The sequence below is a fragment of the Jaminaea rosea genome (genome assembly GCF_003144245.1).
Source record: "Jaminaea rosea strain MCA 5214 unplaced genomic scaffold BDZ90scaffold_7, whole genome shotgun sequence".
NCBI lineage: Eukaryota > Fungi > Basidiomycota > Exobasidiomycetes > Microstromatales > Jaminaea > Jaminaea rosea.
This window is the reverse complement of record NW_020289981.1, coordinates 358,090-375,964: the sequence shown is the minus strand read 5'-3', so window position 1 is coordinate 375,964 and position 17,875 is coordinate 358,090. Positions and strand designations below refer to the sequence as shown.

Genomic DNA, 17,875 nt, shown 5'->3' with positions numbered 1-17,875 from the left:
TGGTGAGGTGGGGAGACCAGATGCTCAGCACAGGCGGTGCGCTGGCTTTGCTGGCTGGCTGGCTGACTCAACGATCGACGATGGGCGAGAGCGAGAGCAACAGCAACAGCAACAGCAACAGCAACAGCGAGCACCGCGTCAGGAACCAAAAATCGCGAGAGAGTCAGGCCCGTGCGGAGGGGCGGCCCAAACCACGTGGCTCAGGACCGGCTTGCGACTCACGCGCTCCAGAGAGCCGGACAGCCGGCGGCGTCGACGTCGAGAACCTGAGGCTTCCCGATCAACTCTTCTCTCTGCTACACTCACACGCCCAGCATGAAGCCCTCGACATCCCTCAGCCAAGCAGCATACATCGTCGCTTCGAAGCGCACTCCTTTCGGCGCATTTGGAGGCAAGCTGGCCAAGTTCACGGCTGCCAACCTCGGAGGATTGGCCTCTCGCGCAGCCCTCGACCAGCTGCCAAACGGCATTGAGAAGGAGATCAAGGCTACCATTTTCGGCAACGTCCACGCTAGTGACAATGCTGCTGCCTACCTCGCTCGTCATGTCGGTCATCACGCCGGCCTTCCCGTGACCGTGCCTGCTCTGACCGTCAACAGGCTGTGCGGCTCGGGCTTCCAGTCGATCATCAACGCCGTCCAGGAGATCAGGTGCGGCGATGGAGACCTGATCCTCACGGGAGGTACCGAGTCAATGTCACAGGCTCCCTACACGCTCCACGGCGTCCGCTTCGGTGGCGGCAAGTACGGTGTAGACCTCAAGCTCGTCGACTCCCTCGCTGCCGCCCTCACCGACATGTACCCGAAGCCGACGCCCATGGGCATCACAGCTGAGAACCTCGCAGACAAGTACGGGATCACCCGCCAGCAATGTGATGAGTTCGCCCTCAGATCGCAGCAGCGCTTCGCTAAGGCGCTGGAGGAGGGAGCGTTCAAGGACGAGATTGTGCCCGTCGAGGTGCCCGTCAAGAAGACGACGGAGACGTTTGCGGCTGATGAGCACCCGCGTGCAAAGACGACCATCGAGTCGCTTACCAAGCTGCCCTCGGTCTTCAAGAAAGACGGAGCAGTTACTGCGGGTAATGCATCGGGCATCTGCGACGGAGGAGCCGCCAATGTCGTCGCGTCAGAGGAGGCCCTCAACAGGTACGGCCTGACCCCACTCGCCCGCGTCGTCTCGTACTCCGTCACCGCCTGCGAGCCGACGATCATGGGCATTGGCCCCGTTGAGGGGATCCGACAAGCCCTCGCTCGCTCAGGGTACACGATGGACGACATGGATTTGATCGAGGTCAACGAAGCCTTTGCCGCCCAGGCCCTCAGCGTGCAGAAGGAGCTGGGCATCCCCGACGAGAAGTTCAACATTCATGGTGGGGCCATTGCCGTAGGGCATCCCCTCGGAGCGTCGGGTGCGAGGATTGCGGCGTCTACGGTGCACAACTTGAGGAGGTTGGGCAAGAAGAGGGCGGTAGTGAGCGCATGCATCGGTGGCGGCCAGTCGGCGACGCTCGTCCTCGAGGTGGTTTAAAAGCGCCGAGGCAGAGCTCAGCTAGAATAGAACCTCCTGACAACCTCATCGTGATGATTCCGCCTGCCAATCTGATGTTATCTCATCGTGAACCGTTGCTCGCTATCATGGAAATCGCCAGCCTCAGCTCATCTCGTCATCGACTTCGCGTTGGCCGGCGGCGCATTTGCCCGCCTAGGCTAGCTTGGCCGCGATTCAGCCTCCGCGCCTTACTTCCCGTGGTCTTGGCAGTGCATGAGACTGAGACCCTGCAGCAGCGAGAAAAGAAGACTGCTCGGACGCGGTGGAGTCGCAGAGCGGTGCAGAGAAAGCGAGCAAGAGGCAAGCAGGCAGCTCAACGGACGGACAGGCGCCGTGTCCCGGATTGGAAATTGGCGGACGGGGCATACGCGCTCTACTCTACTAATCATCGAAGAGCCGGCGGTCGCTGCAGTAGGTCCCCCCACCTCCTACATTTCTTCTCATTAGCCTCATCTTCGTATCCGCACGCAACGATGTCCCAACTCAACGTCCGCGTGTTAGGTCTCAAGTACGACACAGTCGACGTCAAGACGCAAGTCTGGCACGGCTTCGCACTCCTCGTAACGCGCGACGACACGAGCGATTACTCGGTCACGCCCACGCTGCGACTCAGGTGGCAACCTTATGATGGGCAGAGCACTGAAGTGACCGGTGAACAAAAAGCGCAGGGAGAGGGAGCAGTCGGGCACGACAATGCTCAGCAGACGGTACAGGCTCTCAAGCTGCACCAATACCAGGGCGAGCCCGCCGCCCATACCATCTGGCGATTCAAGATTGAGGTCCCTCTCTCTCAGTCTGAGCAGAAGGTCACCTACTCCCTCGAGGGAACTGCTCACCCCGACTCGCAGCCTCCCTGCATCACTGAGGCTACGTCGAACAGCTTCTTTGTGCCCGCCAAGAACCAAGACTTCCACTGGATCGGCCACTCCTGCAACGGCTTCAGCGCCAGTTGTGACACGAAGGAGTGGAACGGCCCCAATCCGCTGTGGGACGATGTCCTCAAGGAGCACAAGAAGCTGCCCTTCCACGCCGTCGTCGGTGGCGGTGACCAGATCTACAATGACAAGCTCGCTTTCGAGCCAGAGATGAAGCAGTGGACCGAGGAGAAGAACCCAAAGAAGAGGATGGCCATGCCTCTCACCGATGAGATCAGCGCTTGCATTGACCGCTACCTGTTCAATCATTATGTCGAGTGGTACGGCAGCGGAAGCTTCTCCAAGACGATCGCGTCGGTTCCGCAGTGCAACATGCTGGACGACCATGACCTCATCGACGGATTTGGCACCTACACCGAAGAGTGAGTAGCTGCAGCTGACCTACTGAAAACGAGCTTTCTTCTGACCACTGTTCCGCTCCGCTCCGCGCCCGCAGCCTCATGAGGTCGCCCATCTTCAACGCCATCGGCTCCAAGGGCTTCTTCTGGTACTACCTCTTCCAGCAGGCCATGAAGCTTGAAGTAGACGGCACCGACGACACTCCGGGCAAGCACTCAAATCGCTCGATTATTGTCGGAAACAAGGGCGCATACATTGACTTCCCTCACCAATCCTTCCTCACCTACTTCGGACCCAAGCAGTGGCTCCTCATGGTCGACTGTCGCGCAGAGCGCAAGCTGGATCAGATCTGTACCAAGCAGAGCTATGACAAGATCTTTAAGCGCATCCACTCTGATGTTCCAGGCGGAGTTGAGCACCTCGTAATTTTGCTGGGAGTTCCGCTCGCGTATCCGCGCATGGTCTTCCTCGAGTCGACCCTCTCCTCAAAACTCAACCCACTCATCATGCTTGCCAAGGGGATCAGTTCAGGCTTCACCAACGATTTCAATGGCGATGTTGAACTCTTGGACGACCTCAGTGAGTACTTGGGGAGGTGATCTGCGCGTCGCGAAGCATTGAGCTGACCGTGACGCGTCTTACGCCTCCGCGCCCCTGCCCCTCATCCCACAACTTTGCTACCAACCCTCTACTACTCTTCTCGACTCAAATTCATCTTGAAAAGACGATCATTGGTGCGCACGACACCATAAGAAGGAGCGAAATGCCCTTATCTGTCGAGTTCAGGAGTTGGCGCTGGAGAAGCACCTCCGTATCAGCTGGATCTCGGGCGATGTCCATGCCGCAGGCGTCGGCTATTTCTCCGGCTATCATCACCACGAACCTCGCATGGACCCCAAATTCTCCCTCGCTGTCATCACCTCTGCCATCGTGAATGCTCCACCTCCGCCCGCTGTCATCAACATGCTCAACAAGCTCGCTAAGAAGACGCACCGCAGCCTCTGGAAGCACGGCACTAAGGAGGGCGCCGTTCCCGTCTTCGAGCTCGACCTCAACGACCAAAAGCAGAATGACCGCTATATCATGGGAGCTCGCAATTGGTGCGCTGTCAAGCGTGACGCGGGGACGGGTGACCTGGAGTTTGAGCTGCGCATTGAGAAAAGCAAGGGCAGCGGGCAGACCAAGTCCTACCCGGTCAAGGCTCCGCCTCCGGCGTGGCAGGTGGGCAAGGAGCACTGGGGTATGCTTCACAGCAAGGGCTTCAACAAGCATGTCAACGCTGGGCCTGCCTCGGTCATCGGCGAGGCAGAGAAGCCGGGAGCCAAGCCGGCCACCGTGACCGGGCCGACTGAGGGAGTCAACAGCACAGCTGACGGTGTTAGCGTGCCCAATGGCGTCAATGGAGCACCAGCTGCTGCGCCCACAACGGCTGCCGCTGCCTAATGGAATCATTCTGCCTTCATTGCTTCGTGCATACCCTCTAGGACGATTCCGAATTGCAAGTCAAGCGAAGTGCTCGCTCTGAAGCACATCACGCTCGTTAGCAGAATACCTTTTAATGCTCGCTCGTTGCTCCCTCTCGTCTTCTCGCTGGCTCATGTTTCAATCTATCTATTTCACTCTGGCTTGTCTGCCTTCTCGAGTGGCTTTCTGGCCCAACCCAGATACGATGCCTGCTTGTTCCATCTACTCTGACCCCACGGCCCGAACAGACTGGCCCTCCCCTTTTTCTCCGCCAGGAGCCGCCGGAGCACCCTATGAGGCGCATAAAGGCTCGGCCCCATCCCGCTCCACTCACTCCTCTCATCACCGACCTCAAATCCAGCCTTCTCCAAGCCATGCCTCATCTCCTGCGGCGTCACGTAGAGACGCCAATCATGCGCATCCTCCGGGATGTAGCGCAGCAGGCGTTGGGCGAGCAGGATCGTCGTCAACCACGAGTAGGCGGTGCGATTGATCGTGTCGAAGACAAAGATCCCTCCTGGCTTGAGGACGCGATATACCTCGGCCAGGGCGGCCGAAACGTCCTCGAGGTGCTCGATGACGTCGGAGGAGACGACGCCGTTGAAGTGATTCGAGGGAAACGGGAGGGAGAAGGCGGAGCCTGTCACGTAGGAAAGCTTGCCGTTGAGATTGAGTTGCTTGACCCGCTGCTGGGCGTGTCGAATTGCCCCCTTTGCCGGGTCGAGACCGACGATGTGGTCTATAAAGGAGAGCTTGGCTAGCTCCTCTGTTGCTACGCCCCCGCCGCAGCCGACGTCGAGGTAGCGACGCTCTTCGCCCTGCACCGGCTGTACCTCGCGCTCCCAGATGGAGGCAAAGTAGGGAATCCTCGCGGCATTGACGAGACGAAGGGGAGCATCCTCTGCGTCGTCCCAGAAGCCACTCTCACCCTCGTAGATGTCATTGTCGATCTGGGTTACTTCATCTGGCTGTGGTCCTTGTAGCCGGTCGCGAAGGGGGCGAGGTGGGAGGAGAGCGTACACTAATGCAGCTCCAGCGGCGACAAGGGTGACGATTGCGGCTGTTGCGGCTGGGCTTCCACGATGAGGCTGCCACCACGAGGCCATGATCCTTAGACCTCACCTGCGGTACGCAGTTTCTCAAGAGGCTGAGCAATAGTTGCAGCCTAGCTCGGTACGTGACCCCTTCCGCTCCAAGACATGCGTTTTCTCACGGTGACGCTGAGGGATGAACCAGCCACCTCGAGTGGAAGTGGAAACGCCGCCGCCCGCCCATCGCTGTGTCGGCAGCCGGAACGAGGCACGGCAGCGGCATTGAGCAACCGGCGCCTCTCCTTGTCGCTGCTCCCGCCCTCTGTCCTCGCCCGCCCCGCTGCTCTTGCGTCGGGCGGTTCAGTGAGTGAGACATACGACGCTCGCTCCCTTGCTTCTCATCTCACACATCTTTCACTCTCCTTCGCGATCAGATCGCCCGCATCTCACGCCTTTCCTTCTTTCCTTTCCTTGACGCCGGCTTCTATCTTTGGCTTGTACCACCCGCCACCAACACTCTCCCGACCCTGGGCTAAGGTTGCGGCTGCGCTCACTGGCATTCCTAACGACCAATCTCCTTGGGCACTCTCATTGCGGCTCGCACACTCCTGAAGCACAACTCTCTCGCATCGCTCTGTGCGCACCGCCATTAATGCTGTGACGCCTTCCACCGCGATGCTGCCCAAGAGAGGTCATCACTCGCAACCTGCACCGCCCGCTGGCGCCGGCCGCGATCGATCCTCGTCGACTCCTTCACGCGGCCCATTGGCGCCATGCTCAGCCTATCGCGCTACTACGGCGGCGAATCCACATCTGCCCGAGACTTTCGATGAATGGCAACACTTCCATACTTCGTACAAGAGGGGAGGAAGTTGGACACAGGCGCCATTGTCGTCGTCTTCGAGGAGGCCGGTACAGCCGCCGGACATGTTGAGGCGTCCCGGCAATCGACGCAGTTTGACCGTCAATGACGCTCAGTCGACTGCCACCGGTGGACAAAGGCCCACATTCAGTGGCCCTGGCGAGATGCTGGACCCAATGCGTGAGTCTCCGCGCCCAAAGTCCACACGTTGCGCAGCCTCCACTGACTTACCCACGTCTTCTCTCACGCAGGCTTCTTCCTCACGGCCGGCTACCTGCCTGCTCCTCTCCCCACCCGCAAGGCACTCCAAGCTCGTCGAGCCGCTCTTAGGCAGTACGGCTTCACCAAGCCAACATACCGCCATGAGCTACTACGCTACGCCAAGCACGCACGCAAAGTCTTCAAAGTCGCCGCCGCCCAATTCATGACGCCCTGCGCCGAAGACGATTCCATCGTCATGTGCGTCACTGAGGATCTCGCTCAGCCTCGCGAACACAGCATCCTACATGATCGCTCCACGTCCGTCTGTGCCCACGCCATGCTCAACAACGACCCAGAAGTCGTAGTCATTCCGGATCTGGAAAAAGATTGGAGATTCAAAAGCAACCCGACCGTCATCGCGAACAAAGCCCACTTCTATGCTAGTGCTCCCATGCTCGTCGACTCACTCGACCCAAACGACAAGACAAAGATCTGCATTGGCCAGCTGAGCATATCGGATGGCAAGCCTCGTTACGACTTTGGAGAGGAAGAGGCAGAAATGCTAGGCGATATCGCGCAGATGGCATGCGAGAGTCTACAACAGGAGATTCATCGAATCGAAGCCGCCAGGGCCACTAGAGTTCAATCTTCGATTACTACGATCGCAGACTATAGCTGGAACAACTCAAGCTATCAGTCGAGCGTCGCGACCGACAGCACTACGGAGGTCCACTGCGATCTTGCCGCTCTCATCGTTAAGACGATCGCTGAATGCCTGGAGGGCTCGGCAACGATCATCGACACGACGGCCTATCGTCTTTCCACCGCACGCACCGCCAGCGTCGTGTCAGGCTCTCGCTCGGTCCTGTCGCCTAGCAGTGCCGGTAGTGGCAGCGCTGGCAATCCTTCCGCTTCGCCCCAGAGAAGACAAAGAACGCGCGACTTCAGCTCCGGGTGGTCCTCACATTCGACCTCTCTCAGCGCAGACGAGACTTTCGTGTCGCCCCCATCTTCATCGCACGCGACTACGCCCGACGACGCTCCTTACGAGTTCAGCAGCAGTAGCGGGGGCGACGGCGGCGGCCCAAGTACCAGCAGCAGCAGTAGCAGCAGCAGCTTCGGAGGAGGTGGTGGTGGATCAGGCCGGATCTCGCACTCGCGTTCATCATCGCGCAACCTCTTCGGCAAGGGCGGGACCGCGTCCGGTACCAGCTGGGAAGACGGCCAATACATCGCGCAGATCGACCCTGCCCACAAGCCCACAATCTTCGCATCTGACGGCGATCCCAGGCCAGTGCACGTCAGTGACGCTCGAGGGCGTGCGGCCATGGGTCGCCTTCTGGCAGAGTGGCGTCGCGAGAGGGACTTTCACGGTCCTGTGCGTGGCGGTCAGTCGATGCGCGGACCTTACCTTACGCAGGCAAGTGGACCGAGTTCCATGTCCTCGCCGTCCGAGGATGATTTTGCTGTAGGCGAGGAAAGCGCATCGCCCATTAGTCCCAAGGCTCACAGCATGATGGACCCTCTGGGCTGTCTTTGGGATCCAGCAAACAAGCCCGCAATGTACGTGGCGAACCCTATAACGGCCGACGCGGAGGACCCTCAGGCTACATTCCTCATCATTGTCGCTTGGAACGACGTGAAAATTCTGCAGAAGACCGACTACAACCTTCTCACGGCGGCTACGAGAATTCTTGAAGCGTCGCTCCTCCGACAACGTGCCCGCCTTGCGGACCGTACGCAACTCGACTTCGTTCGCAGCATCCAGCACGAGATGCGTACCCCCCTCAACGGCATCAGCGGCGTCACCGAGCTCCTACGAGCAAGTGTCGCTGCGGGCGGTCGAGATCTAGACATGAGCCCAGACGGCTTTCTCTCTGGCTGTCTCGAAGGTATTCGCCTTGCAGCTGGCAACGTCAGCTCCATCCTGGATGATGTACTCGACTTTGGTGACCTCTCTGGCATTCGTTCGGCATCGGCTGCTGCTGCTCGACTGGACGAGGCGTTCCTTGCGAGCCTCATCGAAGACGTCGGGCAAGAAGAGGTAGAGGTGGCGGCCATAACTCTCCGCCACAGCGCCGAGCTTGCTCCAGCCTCTCAGCGAGAGAACCTCGATGTGCGTCCACCAGACTTCTTCGTCTCCATCGACCCCAGCCTACGCGGCCGATTCCGTGTTGATCGACCCTCGATGCGCAAGATCTTCCGCAAGCTGTTGCACAACGCCTTCCGTTTCACGACGCGAGAGCCTGGCGTCGGCGGCTTCGTTGAGGTCAAAATCAGACCTGCAGAGCGAGATAAGAATGACGTAGAAGAGGGTGATGAGGGAGGCGCCGGCGGCGATGGTAGCGCAACGGAGTCAGCCATGACCTCCTCAATGTTTGACGATGGTGGGGCTAGCAAGGAAGTCTGGGTCGCATTCGAGTTCATTGACTCCGGTTGCGGGATGGATGCGACTTTCCTTCGCAACAAGTACCTGCAGCCCTTCGCCAAGGCAGACCCCTTCAAGCAGGGAACGGGACTGGGCGGAGCAATCGCTGCTGGATTGACGCAGCGCCTTGGAGGGCACATGGACGTGAATTCGGAGCCAGGAAAGGGCACACAGGTCACCATCGTTCTGTCACTGGTGGCACTCGCTGATACAACGGGAGCGGGCTCAGCCTCGGCCTCGGGCTCGGGCTGCAGCTGCAGCTGCAAGAGCAAGGGCCCTTTGGCCGTGAGCTCTGCGCATTTCTTCGGCTTCGACGACACCCCAGGAGGGGACCGCATCGAGGAGATGTTGCGCGCCTTCCTCCAAGACCACGGCGTCAGCTGCCGCAGCGATGCGCCACAAGAGGCGGACGTGATCGTCTCGTTAAGCTCCTTCCTCTCAAAGCGCTACCCGGCTGGCTGTGATGAGCGCCTACCCTTCACTGCAAAAGAAGGGGCCCGCTTCGTTGTTGTTAGCTCGGACCCTCTACAGCGCTCGGCCAAGCTGGCATGTATGGAGCAGATGATGCGGGGAGGTGTAGGAGCGGTCCATCTATTCCAGCCACCCTTCGGGCCCGCGAGTCTGGCGACTCTGCTGGAGTTTCTGCAGGATCCCAAACCGTTTGTGCTTCGCGAGCCCCCCGCGCACTACCATCACTCCAACCAGCAGGAACAGGGAGAAGAGAAGAACGATGCCCAGCCTCCGCCACTCTCGCCGGCTGCAATGCGTGATGCTCAAAAGACGACGCCAGAGGACGCTGACGAGGAGGTCGTGACGCCCACGCCCAACTCGGCGGTGCAGGCGGTCAAGGAGGCGGGCAGAGAAGAGGAGGCCGCGCTCACACAGGCCGAGAGCAAAGCTGACAGCGAGGGCAAAGCGTCCGGAGGCAAGGAGGAAGATCTCGACGACGAGTTTCGCGTTCTCGCCGTAGAGGACAATCCCACCAACATGTGAGTACACGAGCTCCGCTTCTGTCGCCCTACTTCGAGCGGTTCAAGAGCTGACTGTCATCTTCCTCACTCTCTTACTCCCACAGGAAGATCCTCACTGTTGTCCTCCAACGTCTCGGCATCAACTACGCCGAAGCGCACGATGGGGGCGAAGCCATCACGAAATACAAGGCGTATCGCCCACACCTGGTCCTGCTAGACATCTCGCTACCAGTGGCCGATGGATTCCAGGTCTGCAAGGAGATGAGGGCTCACGAGCATGACGCGGCCGATAGCGCGGCCGAGACTGCCGATGGGGCTATCGACGCCGTAGTCGACGTCGGATCGTCCGTCGTGGCTTCCAATAAGCAGCGATTCGCCGTCGGCGGCGGTGGCGCCGGCAATGAATCCACCGAGTCTGAGCAGACGGGCGATGCGAGCAGCCTCGCTCCCTCAACAGCGCCCACCACTCTCTCTTGGACCTACCGCCGACCACGCATCGCAGCCGTCACGGCTCTCAGCTCAAAGGAAGACCAGCGCAAAGGCCTTGAGCTAGGCATGGACGAGTGGCACACCAAGCCGCTTGCTCCTCGCGCGCTGACTACACTGCTGAAGGCGTGGAAGCAGGAGTGGGAGGAGGAGAAGGAGGAGAGGCGCAGTAGGACTGCGAGTGAGGGGAGTGGGGGAACCGGCGGAACGGCGGTAACAGCAGGGACGGGTGGGTAGGCAGGCAGGCAGGCGGGCCGCCTCAGAGGGCCGCATTGAGCCTTAGGAGGACGCATACCATCATCAGCCGACTAGACGAAGGCATTTCTCGTCACCAGATACGCCTCACCATCTTTCCGTCATCATCCCAGTCCCTTACCCACCTCTGGACCGCTCGCAACCCGGCATATCACGTCACCGATCTATCAATGCTTTGTTGTTCTTGTCTACACTTTTCGTTCGCTTCTGCTTCCCTTCTCTGGCCCTTCGCCGCTACTTTGTGCTGTTTGCTGTTCAGAAAGGGCAATTGAATTGTTGAATCACAGCATTGCAAGGCATTGCCTGGCTTGTCAGCCCTTGCGCGGCTCTCAATTTCCTCTTCGCCTGCCTACAACGATCCCTAGGCCCGTGGCGAGCGCTGTAGCACCTGCCAATCCGGCCAGGAGCCAGAAGGGTGCCACGGGCCTGTAGTCAAAGAGGGTACCGCCAATGGATGAGACGAGGATGATGGCGAGGGCGCCGCATGAGGAGTAAGCACCGCTGATTGCACCCGCTGAGCGGGTTGCTGAGGTTGATTGAGCGGAGCCGCGAGGGGACGTTGGGACTCCCGGCCGATCCTCCGCAACCTCGCCCTGTGGCTCCTCCCCGTCGTCTACAACATCCGCATACTTCTCTCTTCCATGTGCCTCCACCTCCCACCTGCCCCTGGCAACAAGGGCAAGACTGCTCACAATAGCCAAGCCCTGAGCCGTCCCCACCAAAGCAGCGGTTGCCCAAGCCGTTCCCCTCTGTGGGTCGCTCACACCCGCATATCCTCCAAAGCCAAGCGTGGCTGCTAGGCTTGCTGTGAGGAGCACTACCTCTGGACTGGCCAGCGAATCGCACGCCCACCCTGCAATCGGCGCAGCGATCAAACACATGGTCTGCAGTACGCCACTCTGTGCCGAGGCCAAGATGTAGGCCTGCCTGCACGTCTCCTTCAAAGGCGGGCCTCCGTCCTCCGGTGGTGGACGGCAGAGGTCTGGGCGGGAGACGTAGAAGTGGTGTGCTATGTAGAGGGGGAGGAAGAGGGTAGACGATAAGGTCAGGGAGCGGGCGAGGGAGCCGCCTAGGTAGGACAGGAGGAGGGTAGGGGAGTGGAGAGCGAGGGAGAAACCCCGGAGGAGCGAGAGGAGGTGGGATTTGCTGCTACGGATGGCCACTGATGCGAGGGAAGTGAAGCTAGTGGAAGTCTCCGAGCGGCGTGATTGAAGACGTGCCCGACGAGCTGCTCGCGCGTCTTGCTGGGCTGGTTGTGCTTGCTGCTCTCGTTGACCTGCTCGTCTCGATACCTGCTCGCGCCTCTTCGCCCGATCCTTGGCATCTACCGGTTCTCTGAGCCCGAGCGCGATAGCCAGAGAGACGAGAAGAGCTAGTGCAGCTACGAGAAGGAAGGCTTGACGAGTGGCACGTAGCAGCAGCTCCTCCTTGTGCGGCCCTTGGTCATTGCCCTGCCACGCAGCGAGTCGTACGGGCAGCGGAAGGAGGAAGAGGACAGCTATGACTGCCCCTATGCCTGTGAGAAGCCCTGCAAAGGCAGAGAGGCGGCCGTGTCGGCGCTTGCGGTTGGCAAATGGCGATGCTGAGGCAGTCGTCGATGATGACTGAAGCAGCGGTGTCCGCTCCCCTGGCGGTGCTGAATCAACGTCCTCCTCCCCGGTCGTGGTAGCAACGACTTCACTTCCTTCCTCTCCCTGCTCTTCCGTCGGAGGCGCGGCATAAGTAGCAAGCGCTCCGGTGAGCATAGCAGTCACGGCTGACGCTCCGCTCGCAAATATCAGCCTAGCCCATAGCAGATCGGGCCAAGGCTTCTGTGCAAGTGCGTACGCTCCAAGCCCAGCAGCCACCAGGGCATATCCAAGTGCCGCAACCAGGGGCACACCTCCAAGGCCTCTCAACCCACCACTTCGATCCGCCAGAGCTCCCCAGAAGAGCACTAGCACCACACTGAGCAGCTCGTCGCTCAGCTGCAGCTGGCCGGACAGAGAGCCCACTCTCACAGAAGAGTCAGGGGCGTCTTGGTGCTCGTGCTCGGACGCAGCTGCGAGGAGTGGCAGCAGGAAGGCTTGCGCCGAGTTGAGGAAGACGAGGAAGAGGACAGAGCATGTAGCGTGGACGAGTAGCAAAGCGACTGATGCGGAAGTTGTGCGTGGGTCGACGCCTAGTTGCAGACGCCATGCTGATGGGGACGAAGGGCGGGGCTGTATGCGTTCGCGGCGAGGTCGGGCGGCGAGGCCTGAGCCGCTGCCTTGTGATTCTATGCCGCCACCGCCCGCAGCGTCCGAGTTGACATCACGAGGGCGGTTGAGGTCGAAGTTGGGCAGAGACATTGTCCCACCTTGTGAGGCAAGGTAAGAGGGAAAGGAGCATGGCCTCGAGGGTCGTGCAGCGAGCTCAGTGTGGAGAGAGACGGAAGCAGAGGCAACAACCACGTGGTCAGAGTCACGGTGATACCGTCAAGCTCTCGATGATGACGACGACGGCTAGATTGGATTGCTACAGAAAGCTAGGACTTGCCACCACACGAGTCAGATCCACTACTGCTGCTCCCTCCTCCGGAGCCATGCGAGCTCCATGAGGAGTCCAAGGTCGCAATGCTCCCCTGACGCGCCTCCTTGGACGGCATTACCATCGTCTCCCTGCGCTGCGTGTGAAGGGGCAGCTCGACATTGTGGTCTTCATGCGAGGTGCTCTGAGTCATGACCTGCACGCCGACACCAATGCCGTCACCAGGAGGTACTGCTGGGTAGTCAGGGCGTTGTGTCCTCGGGCTTGGCTGCTGCTGAGCACGTTCAGGCCTCAGCGCGAACAACCCCCTCCTCGGGTTTCGGGGCATGGTAAGCACCTCCGTGAGCGGACGAGCCTGCTGCTGCTCCTTCTCCAGAGTTCCAACGTCGCTCTCGCTAGCATTGCCGTAGTTGCCCGACATCCACGCCAGCCTCGCTAGCGTATCCGGGTCAAGCATCGTCCCATTGGCAACTCCGTCTCGCGGGCAGAAGGATGCTGGTAGAGTATCGGCGAAGTCGGCCAGCTTGCGGTAGGCTCTGCATGCGAGGAGGGAATGCATGGTCGAGGAGATGATGAGGCAGATGGATTGCGCGGGCACACTGTGCGAGGAAAGGTAGACGGGTCAGCTCTACGGTGGTGCTCTTTCCGGCTGCGGCCAACTCACGTTTTGCCCGCGTAAAACATGACAATAGCAGCAGTAGTAGGGACGACGGTGAGACAGCACCATGCCACTCCATCATTGAGCAGCACCTTGCTGAACGGGCTCCTCACGGCATGCGAAAGTCTCAGCAAACGCCAAGCCGCCAATCCAAAGACGGCCACGTCCGTGCACCACGTCAGGATGTAGGCGACCCCGATCGCCCAGTGGTACGACGAGGCCAGACAAGAGCCATAGCCTGGGATGATGGGGTGGTCTATCCACGTCATGCGAACAAGGGGGAAGTTGGCAAGGGAGAAGGCCCAGTGCAAGAGCCAGAGGATGAGGAGGCTGGAGATAACCAAGCGGTTCCAAGACCAGATCGCGCACGCTCGAATGATAAAGAGCGCTTGGCCCCAGCATTTCTAGCGCGATGAAGGTGAAACTATGATGAGCATTTGCGGCTGGCTAAGGGGAATGGACTTTGCGCTTGGCTCACCTGAAACGTCGTTGCCAAAAGTATCACGTTCCATACCGCTTGACAGTCCACCTTGGTCGTACTCTCCGCCTGTGGAATCACTCCGCCCACGAAGAGCAGTGAAGCATACCTGGCCAGCAGGTAGACGGCGAGGGACCAAGAGAGGCGAGTACGTCCGCGCAGGATGTCAAGATCGAAGCGGAGGGAGCTGAAGAAGTCCCAGATGATTAGGCCGGAGAGGGCATAGATGACCGCCTTGACGATCTCGGCATCCTTGAGATTGAGAAGTCTGAGGGTGTCCATGATGGCTACAATTGATGGAGAGTGAAGACGGTGAGAGGGTAGGACACCATGCTGGAGCAGCCTCCATTTAAGAACCCTTCTCACTTCCAATGCTCATGTGAATCACCGCCCTGTCGCGCAGGCTCGGTCCCCCTCTTGACTTTACGCATCTACGCCGCGATTGGACAGCACGAGCATCAGCATGAGCGTGAACATGCTCAACGTCTCGCCTCGCTTGACCTTGCTTCTCCCTAAGCTTCGCATCCTGCGCTCCACCTTCGCCTTCCCCGCCGCGAGGAGACCTGAGACCTTCTCCTCGTCTCGGGCGGTGTCGCCGACGAGGTCGATCTTACCCAGATTGGCGTCAGAGATGAATTTGCAGACCCTCGCGTTCCTGGTTTTTGCTGGTAACGACAAGCACGTTGAACCATCGACGGCGTCTAGATCGCCTGGCAAGCAACGCTAGCCGTACCATGACGAGGTCAATCCTCTCGCCAACCTGCCTGCCTGCTTGCCTGTCTGAGCGAGGGCAGCGCACGCACGCCAACGTCAACGCCTGCCTCTCTCGCTTCGCCGGGCCTTGACGCCGCCGTCTGGTCTGACGCGCATGGGGCTCTCTCCTCTCATGCGCGCACGGTCATTGCGAAGATGAAAGCGAGGTCCGAAGCTTGGAGCTAGTGGACGCAGGTCCCTACGTCTGCTCGGCGACTCAGTCCTCGATTGAATTGGCAGGTGGACAGGCGTGCAGGCGCAAGAGAACCTTGATAGAGAGAGCGCGAGGTGAAGCTTCGATGAGCCGGATCGAGCTGGAGGGAGACGATAGGGTTGGCTCATGAGTGACATTGAGGCTAGGAGGGCAAGCTTGTTTGACAGGGCAGTGCTGACAAGCAGTGGGTTCGTCGCGAGCTTGCCTGGTGGAAGGGACTCAGGGTCTGATATCTCACACTGATACCTCCGCTGAGCGGCTGTCATCCCCACCGCCTCCTTGCAGGGCTTTCAAAGTCTTTGCAATTGCCTTGACAAGCCGAGCTAGATATACGCTCCCCTACGAACAGCTTTGGATGTGCATTTACCCTCTCACGCTGACCCAGCCCCACCCTGCAAAGCCATCAAGCTCCCCACAAAAGTCAAGATCAACCTCTGCCTCACATCAACAATATCCTCTGGAACCAGGAAGATCAGGGCTCCCATCTTCCTCGCAATCGAAATAGCCAGTTTAGCGTTATTCCTGCACTCGTCCTCGGTGCTCCCCTTTGTGACGAGGGAGTAGTCGACGATTCCCTTTCGCAGGCCGTCGAGGACGTCCAGGAAAAAGTGGGCAGAGCGAAGTGACGGGTCCTTGAATGATCGCATCGAGGAAGTCTTGCCTGAGGTCTTGACGACGTTGTTTGCCCAAGCAACCATGTCCTGGTCTGAAACGCCTCGTCCTGCCTTACCCAAAGATGAGAGACTGCGCGGGCAAAAAAGGGATGCAAGGGGTCAGCATCGCAGCGAAGAGCTGCCGCTGCTACTGCGCGGCTACTCACGTCTTCGAGATGTTGAGGCGCATCAATTGCCAGACCAAGCCCAACGTCAACGTCTTCGTCCCATCGACGATATCGGCTCCCTGGATCCCCACGATGTGCATTTGGTTTGCCTTTGCCAGGTCGACTGCGTAGTTGGTGTTCTCTACTGCCTTAAATCTGCTCAACTCCTGCCCCTCCTTGGGCTTGCTCACCCTCCTCCACACGACTGACCCTGGCACGACTTTATCAAACGCCTGAAGGATGACGGAGCCGTCCTTGAGGTCCTCAAACAAGCTGTAGACTCCAGGGTCCACGTCCAAGCTGTTGAGCCACAGGGTGAAGACTCGAGCCTCCCGCTCTCCCTCGGCATCGAAGTCCTCGATCTCCATCGGAGGAGGCTCCTCCAGAGCTTCGAGGCATGGCCAGGTGTTGAAGAGGTGCGCCACGAAAGCCAAGTTGAGCTTCGGGTTGCCCGCTACCATCGCCCCAGGGGTGAGGTATTTGCGGCACCCGATCGCATCCGCTCGCTGCAAGACCATCTCTGCACGCTTGAGTACGTCTCCCTGCTGCAAAGGTGCACGGTCGCACGACTCCGGCTTGAGCTGGTTGAGCAATACCGTGTAATTCGTCCCGTCCGACACGTCCTTGCTGAAGTTGTTGACGCGCTGCGGCCAGTTGGCGGCCTTGAGATGATAGTTGAACCAACGCAGCAGGATCTGATCGGGGGGTAGACGCAAGAACTCTTCGAGCGTCTCGCCGTCGTCGAGAAGGCGGTAGAGCTCCGGGTGGTTCTTAAGGTCGATCTTGCTGAGCAGGCCGCGGCGAATGATCTGCCAGATGAGACCGAGAATGAGGTGCTCACGGCCATCGATCAGGTCTTGGGCGCCGACGTTGACCACACTGCACCCGATAGCCTTCGCTGATGTGATGACGATGTTGTTGTTCTCGGTCATTTGAAAGGCGTTTGGGCCTGCGCGGTCGTCGACAAAGAGGTGTCAGCCACAGTGCCCCTGAGGTCATGACCTTTACCTCTTGATCGCCCTCACCCTTTGCTCCCTTCCCAACGTTCAATACACGTTCGTCGATCGTCTCTGGCACAGCATCGTTGATCAGCTTGCACAGAATCAATCCATCCTTGCACTCGTCAAAGAGCTGGAAGGTGTCCGTGGGGATCGGCAGACGACTGCCAATGTGCGCATCGCCGGCCAAGCTTTGGTTGATGTGTCGCGTGAATTCAGTACGCTCGTCCTCGTTGATAGTGTGTTGGACGCTGGCGTTGCTGCCCTTTACGGTCACCTTTCCCTTGGTGACGGTTCCTGCAGACAGGTTGCGACCCGCTCGAAGCTTAGCGAAGAGCTGCGGTTGGGTGGCAATGATCGGTCAGATCAGTCATCTATCGTGCTATGATACGATGCCGCCTTGCTCTCACTCACCTCAACGTAGTCCTCCAACTCGACCCTACCCGACGAGTCCAGATTGACCTCCTTAAGTGTCTCCCTTGCCTGATCGTACGAAGCCTCTCCTTGGTCCTGCACAGCTTTGATGACGTCTTGCTTGCCTACTGAGCCCTTCCCATCGATGTCAATTTGATGGAAACGGTTGATGAGGGACATCATCTCCTCTTGCGAGCTGCGAGGGTGGGGGAAAGGGGAGGGGGAAGGGTAACTGGTTTAGCCTCCTGCGCATATATGCTGCGCTACACTGCGCCTCGTCAGGGCGAAGCGATGTGCTTCCTCACAATTGCGGATGCTTCCTCTGAAGCTTGATGGCCTCCATTGTGGTCGGATCTTGGTATCGAGAGGTAGAGGGGAATGGATGCAAAGGATGGAACGCGAAGGAGTAACTCGTTGCCCAGTGCGGCAGTTGGATTGAATCGGGCGGACGGATGACCAGCCGGCCGGCGTGGAGGAGCAACGTCAAGGCTGCGCCACAATCTGAGCACCGC

At 59.4% G+C, this 17,875-nt stretch overlaps 7 protein-coding genes across 7 annotated transcripts; 3 read left to right on the top strand and 4 right to left on the bottom strand.

Moving 5' to 3' along the window:
• The first annotated feature begins 277 nt into the window (after positions 1 to 277).
• Positions 278 to 1,657, top strand: BDZ90DRAFT_232396 (thiolase). The gene has a single exon (XM_025506239.1). The coding sequence runs from the start codon at positions 316 to 318 to the stop codon at positions 1,525 to 1,527; it is 1,212 nt and encodes a 403-aa protein (XP_025362034.1). The 5' UTR covers positions 278 to 315; the 3' UTR covers positions 1,528 to 1,657.
• Positions 1,658 to 2,021: 364 nt separating this feature from the next.
• BDZ90DRAFT_227195 (hypothetical protein) lies at positions 2,022 to 4,265 on the top strand (the record flags this gene model as incomplete). The annotated part of the gene is made up of 3 exons (XM_025504743.1): positions 2,022 to 2,845; positions 2,920 to 3,401; positions 3,547 to 4,265. The coding sequence occupies 3 exons, from the start codon at positions 2,022 to 2,024 to the stop codon at positions 4,263 to 4,265; spliced, it is 2,025 nt and encodes a 674-aa protein (XP_025362033.1).
• Positions 4,266 to 4,276: 11 nt separating this feature from the next.
• On the bottom strand, positions 4,277 to 5,522 carry BDZ90DRAFT_232394 (S-adenosyl-L-methionine-dependent methyltransferase). The gene has a single exon (XM_025506238.1). The coding sequence runs from the start codon at positions 5,390 to 5,392 to the stop codon at positions 4,439 to 4,441; it is 954 nt and encodes a 317-aa protein (XP_025362032.1). The 5' UTR covers positions 5,393 to 5,522; the 3' UTR covers positions 4,277 to 4,438.
• Positions 5,523 to 5,727: 205 nt separating this feature from the next.
• BDZ90DRAFT_232393 (hypothetical protein) lies at positions 5,728 to 10,837 on the top strand. Its single transcript, XM_025506237.1, has 3 exons — positions 5,728 to 6,359; positions 6,431 to 9,797; positions 9,884 to 10,837. The coding sequence occupies exons 1-3, from the start codon at positions 5,993 to 5,995 to the stop codon at positions 10,500 to 10,502; spliced, it is 4,353 nt and encodes a 1,450-aa protein (XP_025362031.1). The 5' UTR covers positions 5,728 to 5,992; the 3' UTR covers positions 10,503 to 10,837.
• Positions 10,676 to 12,953, bottom strand: BDZ90DRAFT_177845 (hypothetical protein). Its single transcript, XM_025503751.1, has one exon. It carries the CDS (start codon positions 12,848 to 12,850, stop codon positions 10,850 to 10,852), a length of 2,001 nt encoding a protein of 666 aa, XP_025362030.1. The 5' UTR covers positions 12,851 to 12,953; the 3' UTR covers positions 10,676 to 10,849.
• A 73-nt stretch (positions 12,954 to 13,026) lies between these two features.
• BDZ90DRAFT_260499 (hypothetical protein) lies at positions 13,027 to 14,446 on the bottom strand (the record flags this gene model as incomplete). Its single annotated transcript, XM_025508264.1, has 3 exons — positions 13,027 to 13,627; positions 13,693 to 14,090; positions 14,165 to 14,446. The coding sequence occupies 3 exons, from the start codon at positions 14,444 to 14,446 to the stop codon at positions 13,027 to 13,029; spliced, it is 1,281 nt and encodes a 426-aa protein (XP_025362029.1).
• A 994-nt stretch (positions 14,447 to 15,440) lies between these two features.
• On the bottom strand, positions 15,441 to 17,731 carry BDZ90DRAFT_232390 (hypothetical protein). The gene is made up of 5 exons (XM_025506236.1): positions 17,669 to 17,731; positions 17,364 to 17,559; positions 16,977 to 17,286; positions 15,952 to 16,900; positions 15,441 to 15,875 (listed from the first exon to the last, which is right to left on the bottom strand). Exons 1-5 carry the CDS (start codon positions 17,704 to 17,706, stop codon positions 15,503 to 15,505), a joined length of 1,866 nt encoding a protein of 621 aa, XP_025362028.1. The 5' UTR covers positions 17,707 to 17,731; the 3' UTR covers positions 15,441 to 15,502.
• Positions 17,732 to 17,875: the final 144 nt, after the last annotated feature.

Bases quoted from the DNA above. Each gene is read 5' to 3' on its own strand.
- BDZ90DRAFT_232396 (XM_025506239.1), top strand. From the start codon at position 316: ATGAAGCCCTCGACATCCCTCAGCCAAGCAGCATACATCGTCGCTTCG.
- BDZ90DRAFT_232390 (XM_025506236.1), bottom strand. From the start codon at position 17,706: ATGGAGGCCATCAAGCTTCAGAGGAAGCATCCGCAATT. The intron at 17,287-17,363 runs GTGAGTGAGAGC...ACCCAACCGCAG, and splicing joins AGTTGGAGGACTACGTTGAG to CTCTTCGCTAAGCTTCGAGC. The intron at 16,901-16,976 runs GTGAGGGCGATC...ACGACCGCGCAG, and splicing joins CGTTGGGAAGGGAGCAAAGG to GCCCAAACGCCTTTCAAATG.
- BDZ90DRAFT_232394 (XM_025506238.1), bottom strand. From the start codon at position 5,392: ATGGCCTCGTGGTGGCAGCCTCATCGTGGAAGCCCAGCCGCAACAGCC.
- BDZ90DRAFT_232393 (XM_025506237.1), top strand. From the start codon at position 5,993: ATGCTGCCCAAGAGAGGTCATCACTCGCAACCTGCACCGCCCGCTGGC. The intron at 6,360-6,430 runs GTGAGTCTCCGC...TCTCTCACGCAG, and splicing joins CGAGATGCTGGACCCAATGC to GCTTCTTCCTCACGGCCGGC. The intron at 9,798-9,883 runs GTGAGTACACGA...TTACTCCCACAG, and splicing joins GAGGACAATCCCACCAACAT to GAAGATCCTCACTGTTGTCC.
- BDZ90DRAFT_177845 (XM_025503751.1), bottom strand. From the start codon at position 12,850: ATGTCTCTGCCCAACTTCGACCTCAACCGCCCTCGTGATGTCAACTCG.